The sequence below is a fragment of the Hippocampus guttulatus genome, chromosome 3, assembly GCF_054856545.1.
Source record: "Hippocampus guttulatus isolate MCC_2025c chromosome 3, RoL_Hgut_1.0, whole genome shotgun sequence".
Lineage (NCBI taxonomy): Eukaryota > Metazoa > Chordata > Actinopteri > Syngnathiformes > Syngnathidae > Hippocampus > Hippocampus guttulatus.
Window position 1 is genome coordinate 8,806,323 of NC_141263.1, and position 21,280 is coordinate 8,827,602.

The 21,280-nt window shown below is 40.7% G+C and overlaps 1 protein-coding gene across 2 annotated transcripts in view; it reads left to right on the plus strand.

Annotated features, from left to right (window-relative positions):
• Positions 1-21,280, plus strand: part of neo1a (neogenin 1a) — a 155,716-nt gene that overhangs the window by 64,329 nt on the left and 70,107 nt on the right. For both annotated transcript variants that reach the window (XM_086106542.1, XM_086106543.1), the window contains exon 3: positions 19,383-19,658. In XM_086106542.1, the coding sequence (XP_085962668.1) occupies positions 19,383-19,658 (276 nt within the window). The remainder of the gene's footprint in view (positions 1-19,382; positions 19,659-21,280) is intronic.

Consider the following 21,280-nt stretch of genomic DNA (forward strand, 5'->3'; position numbering starts at 1 on the left):
GAAGACAGAGGTGATACTGTTTGGTCCCAGTGGCCCTTGTACATCCCATCCTGTAGACTTGGGCCCCCTGTCTCCTTATCTTAAGTCAACAGTCTCAAACTTGGGCCTTAAACTGGACAGTGATTTCAAACTTGATAGGCAAATTGGCGCCGTTGTTAAATCCAGCTTCTTTCACTTTAGACAGCTGGCCAAAATAAAACCTCTCCTCTCTAATGAACACTTTGAGACAGTAATTCATGCCTTTGTCACATCCCGGCTCGATTACTGCAATGCCCTTTACTTTGGAGTCAGCCAGTCCTCCATTAAGCGCCTTCAGCTGGTCCAGAATGCCGCTGCTCGCCTCTTGACTGGTACTCGTAAGAGGGAGCACACAAACGCCTTCTCTGGCATCCCTTCACTGGCCCCCCATACATTTTAGAGTTAATTTCAAGATCCTCTTATTTGTTTTCAAATCTCTGAATAATCTCGCGCCACCTTACCTCTCTGAGCTCATCCGCCCCTAGACACCTGCCCGGCGCCTCAGGTCTGCAGACCAGACATTATTAGAAGTACCAAGAACTAAAGTGAGGCTCAGAGGGGATCGAGCCTTTTCTGTTGCTGGTCCCTCTCTCTGGAATGACCTCCCACTGAACATTCGGCAAGCCTCCTCGCTGCCCATCTTCAAAACCCTCCTCAAAACTCACTTGTATTCTTTGGCATTCGACTCAGCATGACTTAGATTTGTTCTTGGTTTTACTGTTTGGTGCTTTCTACTGTCTTTATTACCGATTTGTTTGACTGTTTATTGTATATGTTAAATTGCTCCATGTTCAGCACTTTGTATGCAGCGATGGATGTTTGAAAGTGGCACCAAACAGTTCCCCTCCTGGGAACTGGCGTCCACATGTGTGGACATGACGTTTTTGGTTTTCAAGACTACACTGTTAAATTTTGGACTACAAGGGCCTGGCGTCCACTTACGAGGACGTTACATCATGTAAAAAGATAATTCTTTGTTTTTACACTCATCAGGTCCCAATTAGCCTAAATATCAAAGAGAAAATAAAAATGCATGCCTTATAAATACAGTTGACTTGACTTACATCGGTAAAATTCATTTACAGATTTGTAACGTGTAGGCCTTTTTTGAACATTTATGTACTGTCTTGCTTTCGAGTGCCAGGTCATTGACATGACAAACGGCTCTGAACAGGAATCGGGGTCAGCTTCGAAATGATGTTCCATTACCCTGATTTCTATCTTTCTCTGGCAGAGGCGAGTGTAGAAAAGCAATAGAGAGACCGTTTCAACACTAAAGGAGCATTAATCTCAGATTGAGCTGAAAAGTGAAAACATTCGTGTTTATTATTTTACTTTATGTTAACTGTTTTGTTAAGCCCTTTGTTACAGCTGCGGCTGTTGTGAAAGTGCTATATAAATCAGCATGTATTGTATTCATCTACCCTTGGAGATCGAGTAATGAAAACCAGACAGAAAATTATGTTAAGAATAGAAAACTGTGCAGACACGTTCTGGCCAGATGCGGAGGTGCAACAGACACAAACAGTAGTTGTACCTTTGCACAGAGGTTGAGAAAATATGACGTGAGATCCAAGTCCAGGATGGAGCAAGAGAAGAATCCATCTTTTTACCGTCTCGGGAGAACAGTGTTGGCAGGAAGTCTTTTTGGTCGTAGAAAAAAAAAATAGGCTCCATTTTAGTGACATCCACTGATTGATTACACCTTCCGAGTAGGTAAGGAGGCTGATTGGGATGGCCCTATCTCGTCTCTCCAGACCCCTTCTCGCTTTGTGCCTATGTGTGTCTACATTTATGAGGAACCTGGGCGAGAGACTGAACTTAAAATTAATTTGAGAAGCAGCATTAGCAGGAATAAATTTATTAAGGCTCTCTAATGCAGCCAATAACACCTTTTACACATGCCATCAAAGCCGACATTTTGTCAACTTTATCTTGGCCAGCTTAAAGTGACCAAGGCGCGATTGTGATTGAAGTTGACCAGCATGATACGTTTTAACACCTAAGACTCGCTTTCCATGCTGCATTGTGTTCAAAATAATTGTTGCGCCAATGTCGCCGCACATCTCGATAATAAGCTGCTTCAGTGGGTTTGAAACGGACGGGAATAAATCCTGGCAATACTGTTATGCCGCTGATGCGCTGGTTTGCTGGCAAGCCAGTGTGAAAGCAGCTAGACTGGAAGAGGTGTAACAGAGAGGATCAGGGGAAGTTTAACCTCTGGAACTCATTCCTCACTTTGCTGAAAGCAATTGTCATGAAAAAAAAAATACACTGCTTGTCCAATCAGTGCTGCGTGAAATTTAGTTTGTTCAGTATTCACCGTGTGACTGTCGTGGTAGTACGTTATACAATTTTAAAAACATATACTTATGCCATGTAATTTTATTTACTTTTTTCTGTTTTTAATAAATGTGTTTTGTTAATGTCTTAAATTTGTTAAAAAAAAACATTTTTTATTTTTCACTAATGAAGGGTTCTGTGAAGGTGCATATGAACGGGTAGGGTTCGGTACCTCTAAGAAGGTTAAGAACCACAGCGCTAGAGTATCTAAAAAGGGTACAACTGTAAGAGGAGCTCTTAATTTGATTAACAGTTTGAGTTGAGATTGCAATCTCGAGTGTAGCGTAATTATAAATTGTCTGTCCATACATTTTGGACAGGAACAAATGGAATCTTTGTATGTTGGCGCGTGTGTGTGTGTGTGTGTGTGTGTGTGTGTGTGTGTGTGTGTGTGTGTGTGTGTGTGTGTGTGTGTGTGTGTGTGTGTGTGTGTGTGTGTGTGTGTGTGTGTGTGAGAATGTGAGAGAGAGAGATCATTGATACTTTTACTTAATACCATCTACACAACCTTGAAGAATTACTTTAACTACCGATACTCTCATTTTCACGTAGGATCTGGAGGATGGAATAAGGGTGTCAGGAACTGTCTGCCAGCTAGCTTGACATCTTAATTAGCCAAAATCTTTTAGATCACCTCGGAAACATTGTCTTGTATGTGAGCTGCTCGTTCCGTTACATAAGGGGATTGACTTCAAACAAATCCTCTTGAGTTTGACACCAGTTTGCAGATTTCACTTTGAATTTATTTTCAATAGGTATAATTGTTGAATAGCCCATCAAAACATCGACTTTAGTCCTGTCACACAGTATGAACAAACATAGATTGACACAACATACTGATGCTACTAGATCTAGACAGCAATCAATGACTTAAATTTAAAAAAAAAAAACCACACACACTCATACACAAACATGTCAATCAACTGGAACTGTGCAGCTCTCATCCAGCGTTTTTTTTTTTTTTTTTTTTTTTTAAATCTTCTCTGTGCTGTATAGCATACGATGATCATTATGGTCTTTGAATTGGTACATTTGTATTATTTCTGGCTGTCAATAGACAGCGTTGGTTCATTAACTGTGAGGTTTGAAACATCCGTCTGGTAATGCCATTAGCTGTGCAATGATATGAAACTGGGCCATCTACCTTATTCAGACTTACGTTTCCCATACCTCCATCTTCTTCCACTTAGCACTTATCTATTCCACATGAATAACCTAGTACGTGAAGATTTTTTCTTTTCAAATACACTTTTTTTTTATTTTTCCATAAAACAAGGTTTAGCGCTCAGTCATTCCCTTGGGCTATGCCTCGTATAAGGTTTTAAGTTTAGATTTACAGGCATCATTCTCACCAACGTGTAGATGTCTTGGAACAGTGAGTTGTGTTACGTGGAAGGAATCTCATCCAAAATTGGGCAATTTCAAAAACTCCTCTTAATCAGCGTTTACAAAGGACCAGACAAGAGGCTTTTGATTTTAACTTCCTTTCCGTCTTTAAAGGGGCCTTGTTGAACTACATGGCTTTTTTTTGTCGTTCGCCCGACCAGACTACAAGATAAATATCGTTCAGTGTCTTGGATAGGATGAAATGTCACACAACAAGACCCTGCCCAAGAGTTGCGTGGTTCCGTCAAGAATCAGTCCATCGGCGCAGGTCCGTTGGGAAGACAGGACAGGCAGTCATGTGCATTTGTTTTCTGTTCAGAAGAGACAAAAAGAGAGAGAGAGAGAGAGAGGAAAAGGGGGACTATGGATCCATTCTTGGATGGTGGGGACAGGGTGGTATGGACTGTTGATTCCCAAAAAAGAACTCGATAAAAACGAATGTTTGCTTATCAGGTATTAGCTTTTCAGTTAGCAAACATAGCATGAGTTGAAATGCAATGTATACTTTCCAATAATTCCCCTTTTGTTCAAGTCACTTTTTAAATACTGTACACCACATTTGTGATTGTGTGCGCCCCGTCCAGTTTCTCATCATAAGTAGGAGGGCACTGTCTTCCTATTGGTCAATGTAAAAGAACCGATCAAAGGACGACGTAGGACACACTATGTGGCAGGGTGACCCAAAATTCTGGCATGCCCGATTTTGGTCACCGTGGTCATGAAGAATCCCAGACGCCTCACGACCAATCGTTGAGTATGTCGCACTACGCAGGCTAGAACGTGTAAAGACAACTTCGAATCGACTACATGATACTACGTTTGTCTGCGACACATCTGTCGGCGGAAAGTCGGGCTACATTCGTGTAGTCTGACTTCAGCTCAAGTATCCTTCCTTTTTTGTGTCTCCGTGGTTGGAAGGTCAATGCACCTCAGCTTGAATTATAAATTCTCTGCAACTCTGCTCGTTGAATATTCTTTTAAGGGATCATAATCAGATTAATTTCGATGAGATTAAATGGAAATTGGACCGATATTCTATTATTTGGTTTTATGAGGATAAAAACAGAGAGACCTGTGTCGCACACTGGTTCAAGATCTCCCATAGCTCCACAGATGAGTTGAGATCAGGTGTCTGTGAAGGTCATCATGTTTGAATAATTTTCATGCCATCAAAAATACTGATTTATTCAAGATTAGACTTTAATAGGTCACCCGCGTGTATCGAGCCTGTTACAGTCTAGTATGCGTGTCTGCATCCTTTCATCTGCTCCTGCCCATCCAAGCATGTGAGAGGCAGTTTTGGGAGTATCCACATCAAAATGATCACGTTTCAAAGCTAAATTGGCCTTCATAGAGCATTTGAACCCTGAAAAAGACTCGACTCTCACACGTTTTTTGCCGATTCCCAATTCTGCGGGGAACTCTTTTGAAAAGTGTCCTTTTGTTCCTCAAACAGTTGGACGAATTAGGTAGTCTGGTCGCGGGGGTGTTTTTCAGAGTTTCAAGGGCTTTTTAACCACCTGCTCTGGAATAATTATGCATAGAATAGCTTCCAAAAATAATGATGCACATACTGATGTTCCCATGATAGCTTCTTGTTTTGGGGAGCTGATTCCTGGTAATGATGTTACCCAGCAGCACTTTAAAGTAGAGTGGCCAAAGAAGGTACACAAGTGTGGTAACAGAAAGTCGGGTTTGGTTTGGCTACTCTTCATTTAAATAAATCATGTTGAAGATACATATTTAAAATTGGTTGGCTTCTGCTGAGGAGACAGAAATCTTGTACAACTGTGAGTATTTTGTTTTACGTTCTGCACTGATGGAACACATTATACTGTACGCAGATGGAGTGAAGAAACCAAGGTGCTAAATTCTCAGTTTGTTTTTTTTATGCTTCAGAGATCAGGCCAATTTTTCATTGTGGCCTCGTGGTTTTAGGATGGCGGTGAAGAGGTGGTGCTTACATGCTCATGGTATGAGAGGTCATCCCTTCCAAAACATTTATTATTTTCTTTGCCACTACAACAGGTATTTTAGTTTACTGAATTACATTGTGATAATTCAAAAGTGACCAAAATAGGTTTAGAAAGGCCAGTATCTTACGAGAGAATCCGTCATGGAGAGTTCATTTGCATTTACTTTGTTGCTGAAACCCACACAGCAAGACATGGTGTAGCTCTAAAAGCTGTAATGGTGAAACAAATACTGAATGAATGCATGATGATTGTCCTGTGCATGCTGCGGAGAGAAAGGTACAAAATAAAAGCCCATATATAAACGGTCTGTATAACCATTCATGCAGGGTGAAACTGGAAATCCCTATTAATGCACACATATGTGTGTGTTGGAAGCAATGCTGAGGGCGGATGAATGGGGAAGGTTGAAAGCAAGAGAGGGACATGCCACTTCACTACAGTCAAGCCACGGATGTGCGTGTAATGCTTGTTTTGACCGAGCCCCAGTGAACTCTGTGTGAAACGACCCTGGGGAGGGTGTTAAGACTCCTCTCCGCGCCACGCACCCATCTTCATGCCGTTTTGATTGGTGGAGACAAGCTGTGGACATGCCAAACTCATTTTTCCATGTGCACAGGAGCACAGAATTGCCTTTTGTACAATTGACTGCATCGTTAACATCTCTTGTGCTGTCTCTGTAAGTGTGTACGTGTGACTCTGAAGGTGCAGAACATCCTTTGCACCAAGGTCAATGATAACCATCTCCCGCAGTCTTTATACAGATATATGCTCACATAGTCTTAGCAAGATACTAAAATTGTGACTTTGATACCATTCCTGCATACAGTATCTCAATACTAATTCAGAAATAAAACCATGTGTGTGCGTGCGTGCAGGTGTGTTTTTAACAAACGATTGAGCGTTTACTCTTGAGCTATGGTAATCATCGTTGATTTGCCCATTTTGAGCTCTGACTCATGTTTTCTCCCAAAATGGCGCTGCTTGTAAAGAGATTCATCATTTCATTCTTATTCTAATTTCACTCACGCAACATTAATCAGATTACTATGTTTACACTAAGACAAAGAATCTTTTTTGTACAGTATGTCCTCCATCAATGATTTGATACACAGGTGTCAATTGCAAAGGCCTGGGGCCAGGTCCGGCCCGCCACATCATTTTATGGAGCCCGCAAAAGCAATTCATGTGTCAACTTACATAATTCTTGCTAAAGTCTGAACTGAAATGTCAAATTGTGATTGTGTAATAAATAACGTTGAAGTTTAGCAATCATTTTGTTACCCTGTTTACACTCACTTGAACAATAATCGAACAAACAAGATGCGTCACAAGGAAGCAGTGACAGGTTCGATGAAGACCGAAGTGACATCCGAAAGTGTCAGCTCGCTAAGAGTTTTTCTCTTCACCAAAAGACACCGATATCTTGAATAAAAGAAACTTTAAACCTAATTTAAAAAACAGATAGTTGACTTGAGTGATTACAAAACTGATAATCCATCACATCAAGTTGTTGTGCACAAGTAATAATACAATGAGATAATTACGTAAACATTTATTCATAACGGCCCTCCGAGGGAAGACGTAACTCCAAAGTGGCCCGTGACAAAAATGAGTTTGACATCGCTGATCTGATATCACGTAAACATCAGATTACATTACGAAGCACAATTCAACTTTGCATACTGCCTTAATGCATGAAACCTTTGACCGAGCCTCAATGACATGAACACATTAAGATGAGGAATGGAAATCCCTTGGTTACAACCGAGTTCTATTTCACTCTCGCCAAATTTCGAAGTCGGACCTTCTTATTGTCGATCGCTATCTACCTAACACAGTATTCAAGTCATAATTACAGTAAATATTCATTATACACCATCTGTCACCTTGGAATGTCATGTCTGGATAGTAAACCCTCTGTATTTATGATTATTTATGATCTGATAGAATAGTGACAAGCTCATTTTAATACCACTCATTACCGGTAGTTTAAAATTAAAAATGAAAATATTGGAGTTTCACAAAACACGTTTTTTGGATTAAATGTACATGCATTTTTGTTTTTTTGTTTTTTGGTGGGGTTTTTTTTGGGGGGGGGGGGTTAAAAGGATAGTGCTAGGCTAGTGCTCATGCTGGGCTCACACAGCTTAATCAGCTCATCATACACCGCTAATTACTGCTGCTTCCCTGACATTGACTTACTTTGACTGATTTCTAGCAGTTTATTTCTGTTGTGCCAGGTGGTGGTCCTCATAAAAAAACTGGCAAGAGGGCCGATCACATTAATCATACGACATGATACTGTATATTGTGGGTGCACATGCGCCCTGGCGTGACTGCGTGTTCCATAGAGGGCATGTGTACCTGCCAAGAGTACACATCAGGGCACGAATACTAATCAGAGGTCTTGGATTTTATGTGTCAAGTGTGCTCAACCACAATTCGAATAGCCTACTCTGAGCACACACTTAGTTTAATATAACCTAGTTCAAAGGGTGTAACTTCTCAAATTGCAATTTGCTGTCTAAGATGCTATCATATTTTCTTTCAAAATGGGTGGGATTGGAAGGCCTTTTTGGGAGTGAAAGCAGCACAAAACACATGAATGTTTATATTTAAAAAGAATAAAAATAGAATGTGTCAATTCCTAAATTTTTGGCATATCTGAGCATTTTGATTCAATGGTCTCCTGTATTCTCTTTTTCTGTATCACTTGGAGTTCCATCTTCCTTTTGCCCGAGCTTCCATTCATCTAATTTTCCATCGCCTTGCTCTTGCGCAGCTGGAACCAAATCACAGCAACAGGGCAAGCGATAGCATCTGCAGATGTGCTGCTAAAGAGATAAGAACCAAGAAGCAGCATGGCCCCCTTGAGCAAACAACAGGGCACACTGAAAAATGAGCTGGAAAGATGAAAAAGGAATAGGAGGGTGGAGACAGACTTCAAGCAGCTAAAGATTAATTAAAGCATAGCATGAGAAATGGGGCAACACTTGGAAGGAAAGGTGACGGATGTCGAGGTTATCCAGTTAGCTCATATCTGTGTGTCTATCTCCTGTCGCAGCGTTGATTTGCACGAATTTTTGCAAACATGTAAAAACTAAATAAATAAATACAATTCCAGTAGCGATGCACAAACTGATATTTTTCAGCCGATATGACAAGCGGTAACTTCTTGCTTCTCCAAACCAATACGTTGACGATAACCACGACAATCTTTTGTTATCTATCCATCTATCCATCCATCCATCTATCTATCCGTCCATTTGTCCATCTACCTATCGGCACTGTGGGGACTGGTTAGCACGTCCACTTCACAGTACAGGGTTGTGGGTTTGAATCTAACCCCAGCTTTCCTGTGTGGAGTGCATGGACGTGTTCAAAATGACCTGGCGACAAGAAAGATCCGGGCAAATGTCTGATGACCGTTTGGCAAATGTTTGTGGCCTTGAATGAACCCCGATGAACTCTGACGGTAAAACAACATTCTCTGCCTCCGAAAACCCTTGCGGTTGTTCGCCGCTGGGATAGGGGCTTAAGGTTCCGTACGCACCATTATCAGTCAGGTCTGAAGCCGTACACTACAATTCATGTGTCCTTCCCGAAATCCCAACTGCCTATTAAAGGTTTTACTGTACTCTCCCATGGCAAGATTGACGACAAGGTCAGGCTGTTCTTTTAAGCGCCCTCTGAAGCCAAGAGACATTTTTCAGCGAGTGGAAAAAAAACAAAAACTCGTCTGGGGCCGACTCTTGCGGAATCCCATCGATCCGTCTTCGTTCTATTTTACAGTTGAGAAAAGGGTTATTGCTTCTTAACTCTAATAAACTGCTCTTCTTGCCACTTATCACCGACTGTGCGTCTGTGCATGCACTTGGCATCATGTACCCCGTTTGCTGAGAAAGATAAATGTGCTGTGAGGACACGCATACACAGATTGCGTTTCGTAGAAATGACAGTACAGTAAGTGTTATTGTTTGGCATTATGCATAATAAACTACCTCAGTGATAAATTGAAATGCAACATTCATAATTATTTTATATTGTTTTATTTACGTATATTAAGGGAACCAGCAATAAAAAATTAATTGTCTTGGTAGCATTCTATGCAATGCACATGTTGAATTGCAAGAGGCTGGAAAAAAATACATAAACACATTTTAGAAAAAAAAACTTGAGCCATAGTTTTTGTTGCTGTTATTGTTTGTACCATTTGTGAAATAAATAAAAGTGTAACTAAACTTTACCGGTATATAGTCTGCAGCAACTGTTCTACTATACCATAGAGGGATGTAACGATCACAGCTATCTCACGATATTAAAATAAAAAGAAATTGATATCGCTGTCGTCAATATTAAGGTATTTAGAAGCAGCACATTTCAGTCATGACTTTTCACCCGCTTCAGCCGAATACAGCATTGTGGACGAACGACATGGACAATGATAATGTGCGCCACTGAACCAATTGGAACACATGAAAATAAACGAGCTAAGCCTAGTGCTTTGTCACTGCTGTGATGTACAAATACAAAAAAAAAAAAAATTCTGTATCGCCAACCTCTCACAATATTTGGATAATTATCGTATCATGAGGTTCATATTTTGATAATATCACATTGTGACTTTTGGATGTTAAATCCCTCATGCCAAAACTACTCGGCGTGTGCATTTGGCCAATTAAAGATGATTGAAAACATATCTTGATATGGGTGTGATATGATTCAAATAGATTTTAATGTGGAAGCGTTTTAATTTTGTTGCACTCATATTTTAAAGCAGAACTGACTTACCGATTCAAATCAGTTTTTGTTGCAATCCTAAGAACTATAGTTTGACATCGATAGTCCCAGTGGGGGTTTGTCTCATGCTGTAAAATATGAGAAGCAATCAAGCCAGTCTGTCGAGTATTTCTTTCTAAAATACTCCATTTCCTCGACTATCTAGCCACATCACAAACTCATACAAATCAAAGTCCTTCTTGGAGAGGCAAATGATGCTGTGGGATTCTTGTCAAACACAGCTGCAAAGAACATGAACAAACCCTCCAAGAAAATGTTTCATAATCATCCCGACTGAATTTGACAGACAGGGGAATCTCTTTTCTGTTATCCAGAAAGCCTGAAGTCTTTTTTATTATTATTATTATTGCGAGTAATAATACAGGGCAAAGGTGGGATGTGGCATGGTCTATTTTTTTATTTTTATTTTTTTGCGGTTTAAGACTGAATGTTTTTTTTGCTTTTCAGCTTTGTTTGTGACAGCACAGGAGAAAAAACTGAATTCATTTTTATTTGAGCATGAAGAATGAGTGGATATTTATTTTAAACATGAAGAAAACAAAAACAATGAAAATTATGAACAACAATTAAAACTGTGAAAATAATAACAGCAACAACAACAAACACGCAAAATGAGCCAAAGTGCCCCAAAAAAAGTATTCCATGTTAAAAAGGAAGTGGGCAGAGGTCTTGACTTATTAAAATTCCATGCTTTCTCAGTTTTTTTTTCCTTAATTGATCTCTCTTATTCTTCATCCATGGTCAAAATAATACGACCATAATAATGATCATGAACCAGCTCAGTGGTTATATAAAATAATCAAGACACTCACAGAATATACCATCGTTACAAATCCACACAAACAAGATCCAAGGACCAAACACTAGTTTTGTGTGAAAATGTACTAGTCTGAAATGATGCATAGCAAATACATGTGAGTGGTTTTGAAATCCCTTCAATGATTTCTTCCATTATTGTCATAGCTGTATCATTCTAATCCATTGACTTTTTGTTTTTACATCTTTTAAGTTTCTTTTTCTTCCACTGCAGTGAAAAGTAGTGAGTCAGGATTTCTCTCGAACAAAAGATCCATAGTCATTCCAACTGTCCCTGGATCTTAGATTTTTTTTCTGCTAAATCGAGTCTGATGCTGACAAAAAAATAATTAAAAACACGAGCCATTTTGGTCCTACTACAAATTACATCATCCATTTTAATGACGTAATCAGGGTAACAATTTAGTGGGGACTTAGATCGTATGATCCTGTTTGATATACTCCACATTCCTTTAATATTATTTTTTGTTATCTCCTAATATTTTCCTTTAATTGTTTTTCTAACTTGTCCTTGTAATTCTTCCGTTTTCAGTCTCACAAATTCAGTGTTTAACATTTTTGTTTTTTCAGTAATCCCTTTGTGATCCACAGAGTTATTATATTTACATTTTTTGTGTGTATTCTTTAACAGGACCGTGCTGATCATATATTTGGTTAAATAGCTTTAATAATGCTTTGTGTGAATTTTCCACAGTTTATTCTAGATCTATGATTTGGCAATTTTGTGCCAATAGTTAATTCCTAACTGTTTCTCTTGCATCTCATCATTTTTAATTGGTTAAAGCTGTAACTAATGATTCACTCTTAATATTCTGCTGTTTATTTTCTACATTAAATCATTAATTGGGCGCTCTATGAATGATTAAACATGCACTTTTCAGACAAAATTAGCGCTAAACACAAGGAACCAGAACATCATGATTAATAGAAAAGGCTTTCTCAGTTGTAGAATATTAAAAAACATACTATACTTTTTTTTGTTGCTTTTATGGTTATAGTTTGGGGCTTCTGGCTGCCTTTTAATTGGAAGATGGTGAACTGGTGAACAGAGGTGGGCATTCTGTCAGTACTGACGGAAGGTCCGTCAGTCCATCACTGACCGTTTTGCTGATGAATGATGAGAAATTTAAAAAAAGATGGACGAAGCACTGATGGATGTAGGTTTTCATCCATCAGTGTAATTGTCACTAACAAGGTCATGTATCGACGGACCGTACATTTCGGACTGACAGAAACATGCCCCACCTGTTTGGCATGTGCGTGTTCGACAGGGGGGATACAGAGTGTTTGTGTGAATGTGCGTATGTGTGTAAAGCTCTTTAGGTGGTCACCGTATGATGCCAATATCTAGTGTACTCCATTTACCATCCATCCATCCATTTTCTGAACTGCTACATCCTCACAAAGGTCGTGGGGCGTCCTGCAGCCTATCCCAGCTGTCAGCAGTCGGCGGGGGACACCTTGAACCAGTTGCCAGCCAATCGCAGGGCACACAGAGATGAACAACCATCCGCAGTCACACCTAGGGACAATTTTGAATGTCCAATTAGCATGTCATGCATTTTTTCGGAATGTGGGATAAACCCGGAGTACCCGGAGAAACCCCACGCAGGCCAGTGGAGAACATGACTCCATTTAACATGAAAATCAAATGGGATTTGTCTTCTGTTGGACTATGAAGGGGGTTTTTTCGGGGGGACTGATAGATTGACGATAGACGGACTGGCAGACCGGTGAAATTTAGTGACGGAGGGTTAAAATAACGGGACGGTCTGACCGACTGACGATTAGTTTGTTTCGGCTTGAAACAATAACAAACTGATGATGACGGATGGATGTCCAGGGCGCTGACGAATGACGGACCGACCAAATTTTACTGACACACCCACCTCTGCTGGTTAGCCACCTTTATTGCTGTGTGAATGAGACTCGGCTATTTGAGCAGCGCTTACTGGAACGGTGCTAATTAAAATGATCCAATTAGTTTACAGCCTGATTTTGTCCTCCATTCCCTGCCAACAGATACATGATATCTTCTTCCAAGTTCCTCATAACAGAATGTATTGGTCCTACAGAATCAACCCCATACAGTGTGCAGAAGAGACCGCTAGCTTACTGAATAATTGCATAACATTTCCCTTTGTATTTAAGAACCATTAAAATTAAACATGAAAATCTGTTGAATATTAATGATAAGGTATAAATGCTTTAACTGCCTTAGCCTGAAAAAGTGTTAATTTGACTGAAATAAATAAGGCCCTGAGAAATTGTCTCCCCTGAAGCTTTGAAAATTTTCAATTATGGAATTAATTATCATTTATGCTACAGCATGTACAAAAAGGGCCTGCAACAAAAAAGAGGCCGAGCTGAAGTAACTCAATGAACATATTGTACAAAGGAATTATACAGTGTGTTGGAACTTGCCTTTTTCCACACCATTAAAATAGCTATTACATCTCGTTGACTGAGAGAGAGTTTTTGGTTCACGAAACATGAATTAGCTCACTCACACAGAAAAATATACCGTGCAGTGTAACATTGCGCTCGTAATAGGAGAGCGATTGTGTCCACACTACTGTGACTCTGTGCAATAAAAGAAGTCAAAGGACAGATGAGGAGGGTTTATTATCGCTAGTAATTTCATTTTTAAGGGTTTTTTTTTCTGACATGAAGGGCCTCAATTTCAGTTGCTCAATTTCTGCTATTGTTTTTTTCTCCGCCTTTCTAGAATGACTTTTACCAATCACCAGGGAATGTCTATGAACTTGTTGAACTGAATAGAGCGGGGGTTGGGGGGGGGTGCGGTGGAAATAATGGGGTGGTGGTAATAGTAATTTCAGTCCCTTTGAGGCACTGAAAAATTGTGGTGCACTGTTTCCGCTATCATCAATGTGAATCTTGATTTTTCAACCTTTGAATCGCTCATGATTGCAAAATGGCTTTTGCAGCAATCACTTGTTTCTCTATTTAATGAGACAATTCTATCATTATTATCATTATTCCACTTTATATTTGCTTCGGCGAAACTAAGTCATGTGTCCAAGTCCGAGGTAAGCGTCAAGTCTTAATTCAAGTTTCAAGCAAGTTAAGTTATTACTGTGGTTATACCAGTTCGAGGTCAAATCACAACATATATGTTCGCACATTAGCAGGGGTGGGACGTGTTGCAAAAGTTGGACTCAAGTCTAGCACTGTTACTGTAATGTAGGCCCGCCAATTAAATTGGTTGATTCAAACATTGGCCAAAATAATCGGTCAAATGGCGATTATTTATGCCTTTATGTACTCTAACCATTCAGTTGTACGCAAGTTACACTGGTCTCATTATTTGTTCCACATAAATCTATACCATTCATTGATTAGTTCGGGGGTCGGCAACACGCGGCTCCAGAGCCGCATGCGGCTCTTTAGCGACATCTAGTGGCTCCCTGCAGCTTAATAAATAAATGTTTGAAAATGGCAAAAGATTTTGATAGTAGGCTAATATAGTTTAATAGATATAGATACATGTTGCAGCTCCGAAAAAGGAGACCTGTGACGTTGGTTTTTTAAAACGTACACTTTATTTATGCTTTTAACAGCCTTGACAAACACAGACACGTCTGCGTCCGACTCCATGCCTTCTCTCTTCTCGTTCGACTCGAGAGGCGTTCAAAGACAGGCGTTCTGAGACAGTCCAGTCTCCAACATACATACAGCATGTGTTTCCTTCATTGTTTTATAGAAGGCTTTTATGTTTTGCGGCTCCAGACATTTGTTTTTTGTTTTGTTTTTTTTTTGTTTTTTGTCCTATACGGCTCTTTCAACATTTTGGGTTGCCGACCCCTGGATTAGTTCCATTGTATGGTGCAATGGATTCAAGAACCGGAAAAGGGCAGCTTATTTACATTTGACCCCTGTTCCTCACAGGGAATAGGGAACAGGCCAGCCAGCGAATCTTGAAAATCTGCAAATAACTCACAACAATAGAAATGTACTGGGGGATATAATTGTTATTTTAGCATTGTATATTTCTCAAATTAATTGGCCGATTAATCGGGAATCAGTATTTTTCATGCCAAGAGTCAACGGCCTCAAAAAAATCAATTTTGGTTGTTCCCTACTTCTGAATAATAACCTCACAGCGCAGAGGTCGTGGGTGCGATTCCGGCTCAGGCCTTCATGTGTGGGGTTTGCATGTTCTGCCTGTGCCTGCGTGGGTTTTCTCCGGGTCCTCCGGTTTCCTCCGAAGTTCCAAAAACATGCATGGGAGGTTAATGGAACACTCTGAATTGTCCCTAAGTGTGATTGTGGGTGTGTGTAAGTGGTTGTTGGCCGATGTGCGCCCTGCGATTGGCTGGCAACCAGTTCAGTGGGTGTACTGTATATGCATTCTGCCCAAAGACAGCTGGGATAGGCTCCAACCAGTCCACGACCTTTGTGAGGACAAGTGGATTAGAAGATGGATGGAATTATTATACATGTAGTGCAAAATTCACATTTTCGTGCTCATTAACATTTCAACTCAACCAATCTTGCGCATTAGAAGCTCCAGGATTCTGTACCTCTACTGTGCGACAATTTCTTTCATCATTTTCAAAAATAACACATTTGTAACATGGAATCTAGAGTGTCCTGGAGAAAGGCGACTATTCGGCAAAGGTGGTTCCTAATGCACTGAATCTAGAAGAGATCTTTGAATGTCTCTGCATATTCCATTAAGCCTCTCATTGTTATTCTGTGCTAGGTGTTATTTCACAGAAGCGGGGACCGAACTGTGCACTTTAAGTGCCTGTTGATGTGCATGTGTGCTTACATTTACTCAAAATTTAAGTGCGCACTTGACAGTCATCATGTTACAAGATGATTGATATTTACACGCATACTATTTGACTGTAAACCAGGTGCTGCAAGGGTCGGTAGATGAGAGGAACAACACCTCAAAGCATCTGGTGTCGCCAGTAGATGAACACTCTATTTTAGAGAGAATCTTTCATTTAAAACCATCAATGTCAGATTTAATCCATTAAATAATTCCAACGTAATCCTCTGTGAGTAACCAAGTCCACACATCGCTGTATGTTGACCGCCGTTACATTGAGCTTTCTTTGAAGCACTTCACAAGTGCACACCCAAGGTGAATACGAAGCCCCGGCCGAGTCAATTTAAATGGAATTGTGATGAATTGGAATTGATAGTGTTGCAAGCAAATCTCTCCACTTCCCATCTCGAATGCCCTTCCCTGACCCGTACACACACAAAGCAAGACATTAATGTAAGACATTTACTTCATGATAGGTGGCTGTTACATCATAGGATGGGCACATACTGATTTAGAAGAAATATGCGTAGAAGGACAAAGGATTAAGTCTCGCTCTGGTATTAGTATGCATTTTGGGTAATGAGATTTTGAATAGAGCCTGCTAAGTGTGTCAGTTCACGTCTAGCATTCAAATGCATCCCCACATGGGCTTCAAGTCACCACTTGTGATCTTGGTCTAATTTTCACGCTCTGTACGCGCGTCAATACATGCATGTTTTAACAAGTCTACTCTGCTAGAATTAAAACGTTTGGAAGAAATGAGTCTAGAACCAAATTAGTATTCATTGTAAACCCACTCATCCAAGATGTTGGCTGCACTAAAATTTTGGGTCACACTCATTGAAGTAGGCAGTCATTCGTGTGTGTCGAAAAAGAATAGTGTCGCGTCCACACTGCTAGTAGAAGAAGGTAGCACATTCTTTGTCAAGAATAAAACATCTTGTCATGTCTGCTAATGACTTTCAGGGCCATCTCCCCCCGTGTGCGCTTTGGGCCAAATGTCATCTCTCGAGCGCAACACAAAGCCAAGCTTGTATCTGGTTATTAGAGCTGAGACCTTTGTTTTCAAGCTCAATCTTTCAAATGGCAGGCCTCTTTGGGCCAAACTATTTCAGTTTCTCTATTCCTGAGACTCATAACTTTGTCATCTCACCTGGCTGCCGAAATCGGACCGCTGCTCTTAACATCGGATGGTTAAAAAGCACAAGATATCTTGGTTAAGAAGACAAATGAGTGAGTCAAACATTCACCTCCACTGAAGTAATCTGAAAAACAAGCAAGCTTTCTAATGTGCTTCATATGGTCCTATCAATTATTACAAACAATTTTCAACCCTCGTAGCCTTGACTGCACCTCAGTACTGTTCAGTGTCCAGGAAGCATTAAGCTTATGGCTGCTGCGAGCATAACCAGCAAAGACAAAAGTTCAGAAAACTGCTAAAACCAAGATTCTTGGGATCATTGCGATGAAAATTTTAAATCAAATTAAATTATCAACACCACAGAATTCCCCCCTTACTTATGTATTATTCACCCACCCTTTCATCTCGTTAGGATAAAAATATAACTAATATTTAATCTGATGAAGAATATGTTCTCTGATCTCTGTAATGTGTTCAGTTGCACCTTAAATCTCCGATTGGCTGTGGGGACTTTTTAGTTGTTTTACTCTCCAAGTGAGATTACTCCCGGACTCAGTCTTGGCAGGGGGATTTGAGGCACTGTTTCGGTGAGAGGAGGTGCATGCACTACATCGCTCTTCAACATGTCTTTCACCTCTCCAAACAGCATTTTTACAAAACATGCACACCTGCGACCTTCCTGAGAATCGCTGAATGAATGAATATATTCATACATTTGTTTCCAATGATTTCATTAATGACTGTAATAATCCACGTAATGATCAATTCTAAAAATATACAATTGTGTTTGCCCTTCAAACAAACATCCAAACAAACAAATGGTGATGAAAATAGACACTCCAAAACCACAGCTATCCCCAAAGAGGTCCCTGTAGTTCAGCTTTTTATGGATGATGGAGCGGCCTTGTTACTCATCTCCCCTAATTACCCAATGCAGTTTACATATTGTAGATTCCCCGTAATTAAAGTCATCACATGGAGTTGTTTGAAACTTATCCTGTGAGTGTTGGTTTCAGATCACTGGCAACAAACACTTGAAATAATTATTTAATGCTGCGGTGAAATTGGAGATAAGCGCCAACGGCACGTGGAAACTGTCATATTAAATTAGCTTTGCCTGTGTCTGGTGTTCTGTGACAAATATTAACCATTTTGGTGAATATTTTTGCTCTCAAATCCACTTGACTTGGGATTTGCAGTTTGGCTGGGCAAGTCATTGAAAGTTCATCATGATTTTGGCTTCTCTTGAGCATCAAAACATCACAATCATCCAATCCATCCAATTTCCGAACCGCTTGATCCTCACTAGGGTCGCGGGGGGTGCTGGAGCCTATCCCAGCCGTCTTCGGGCAGTAGGCGGGGGACACCCTGAATCAGTTGCCAGCCAATCGCAGGGCACACAGAGACGAACAACCAACCACGCTCACACTCACACCTAGGGACAATTTAGAGCGTCCAATCAGCCTGCCATGCATGTTTTTGGAATGTGGGAGGAAACCGGAGCACCCGGAGAAAACCCACGCAGGCCCGGGGAGAACATGCAAACTCCACACAGGGAGGCCGGAGCTGGAATCGAACCCGGTACCTCTGCACTGTGAAGCCGACGTGCTAACCACTGGACTACCGGGCCGCCCACATCACAATCAAAGAAAAGCTATTAATGTGCCTAAATGTATCGTGTCATGTAAAGGATTCCGCCCTCCCTCAGAATGCTTTGCTATTTCATGCCACGCCAGTTGGAGTTGACTGTAAATTTAAACACACAACACACATGGTGTATTTGAAAACAAGACATTTTTCATTTTCAAAACATCGCCAGTGCTAATGCTAATGATACTGTAAAATCGTATTGGCCATGCCAATAGGAAATGAACATTCAGCTCCGGTAGTGATTCTTAACATATCACATATTCCGTCCCTAAAATTTCAGGTAAGAGGCCATTGTGCTCCAAGTGGTGGTGGTGGGGTGGGGTGGGGGGGGGGGGGCACCTGTCATTGCAAAGTATAAATATGATGTTTGAAATTGCAATGGTTTGTGATATATTTGATTTACTTGAAAATATTGTTCATGTCAACCTTTGTCTCTGTCTCCCTTTTGAAGGAATGCCCAGGTTCGCCAGCCAGCCAGCACCTGCAATTGTTCGTCAAGGTGACAGCCAAGTCATGGCTTGTGAGGTCAACTCGGACCTTGTCCTCTTCACCCGCTGGGAGAAAGACCGTCAGCCCCTGGAGCTCAACTCGAGGCTGGTCCAGCTACCCAGTGCTGCCTTGGTGATCAGCAACGCCACAGAAAGTGATTCTGGTCTTTACCGTTGCTTGGTGGAGAATGTGGGCTCATCAAAGTCCAGCGAAGAGGCACAGCTCCAGATCCTGTCAGGTATACACTATGTGGAGTCAACAATCAGGTGGTTGCCCAGCATCGATGTTGGGGCTGTTTTGCGTTGACAAATTTTAAGTAAAAGCCTATACAAACTGTTGTTTTGGCTGTACATTTCTATAGCAACCACATCATGAAGACTTAGCCTGATTTACTAAATTCCAGGGATGGCAATTTTCCGCGGATACGCGTCTTTCTTGTTGTGATTGGTCGCCCTGTCCAGGCCATGCCCCTTTCCGCTTTTTTTCATCACTAGCCATTGCCATCCCTGAAGTTCTCAAATAGTGGATGCTGAATTGTTCACTCTAAACAAATTCCCCGCGCTATTGTCGGGAATGTTGCGCATAATCAACTAAAATGATGAACGACTCCGGGAGAGGCCAGCCCTGATTGCCACAGTTGTGCTCAAATGATCCAGATGCAAGGAAATGCAAGGAGAGAGAAAGAACACTATTTCCCGTATGATTTGAGTCTTCCTTGCTGTGCTATATAGACGATATGTCTCTATTTATTTGTTTCTGGCATTTCAAAACAAAGAAGTGGTGAACAAAATGTCTCTCATTTTTGTTCACGTCACAATATTAAGTTGGCAATGGCTGAACAGAGCTAAACAGTCATTCAATGATTAAATGAGTTGTTGATGAATTTGATAATCGATTATTTCTTGATGATTCATTTTGACACGTCTGTTCTCTCTTAATGTCCAATGTGTTGGTTTTTAATTGCAATAGGTTTTCCGATAGAAATGTTATCAATCACAGGGAGCAATCATCAAATCATTCATGATTCATTGTTAATGTTGTCCGAAGCAGTGTGTCCTTTTGAAATGTCCAAAACATGGAGCATCATCGAGAAACAGAGATGTGTGTTTAGGTTTCTTTCTTTCTGCCCCCCCCCCCCCCCCCACTGTGACTACTGCTGGTTCGAATTTCAGAGGTAAATGACGTTGGCTCTGAATTGTCTTTAATGAAAACTGTACCCAGCTGGTGAGAGTGTTGTTGCTTTTGGGGATCTTATAAGAAAAAGCCTCAGAAGTCGGGAATTCCTCTGTGGCACGGTCTCGTCTCATCTCCCCCCCCGTCCCACACACAATTTGTTTCCTAAGTTGTTAGGCACCAAGCTCCTGCCGGCAAAGAGAAGATATTAAAAGCCATAAATTATTCTTCAACAAGAGTGAGGGGTGTATATCTCTTTGTCTCTTCCACGGTGCGTGGTGACAAAAGCTTGCCTCAAAACAGAGAGCGTAATCAAAGAAGTATATGAAGAAAATATGACTTTTTTTTCTCATCAGATGTTTAAGTGACAAGGAGGTAAACATTTTTTGTTTGTTTTTCAGTGGGGGCATTAGTTTGGGGAAATTTGGTGGCACTTAAAATTTGTGAGTTAATTAAAACTACTGCAAACTAATGGTGAGGTCACAGATAGAAGCCAAACATGACTTTGTGGTTTTTGCAGGTCGATGCAATATAATGCTGTCCCTTAGAGTTATGGGAGATTATTTTTTTTGTTGCGCTCCAGGGAAGATTTCTTTTTTGTTGTCACGCTCCAGAGAGCTAACTGCTTTCAAGTGGTCGACTTGGACATTTTTCATGCAAGCACTCGGTTCTGGTGTCAAGAACAAC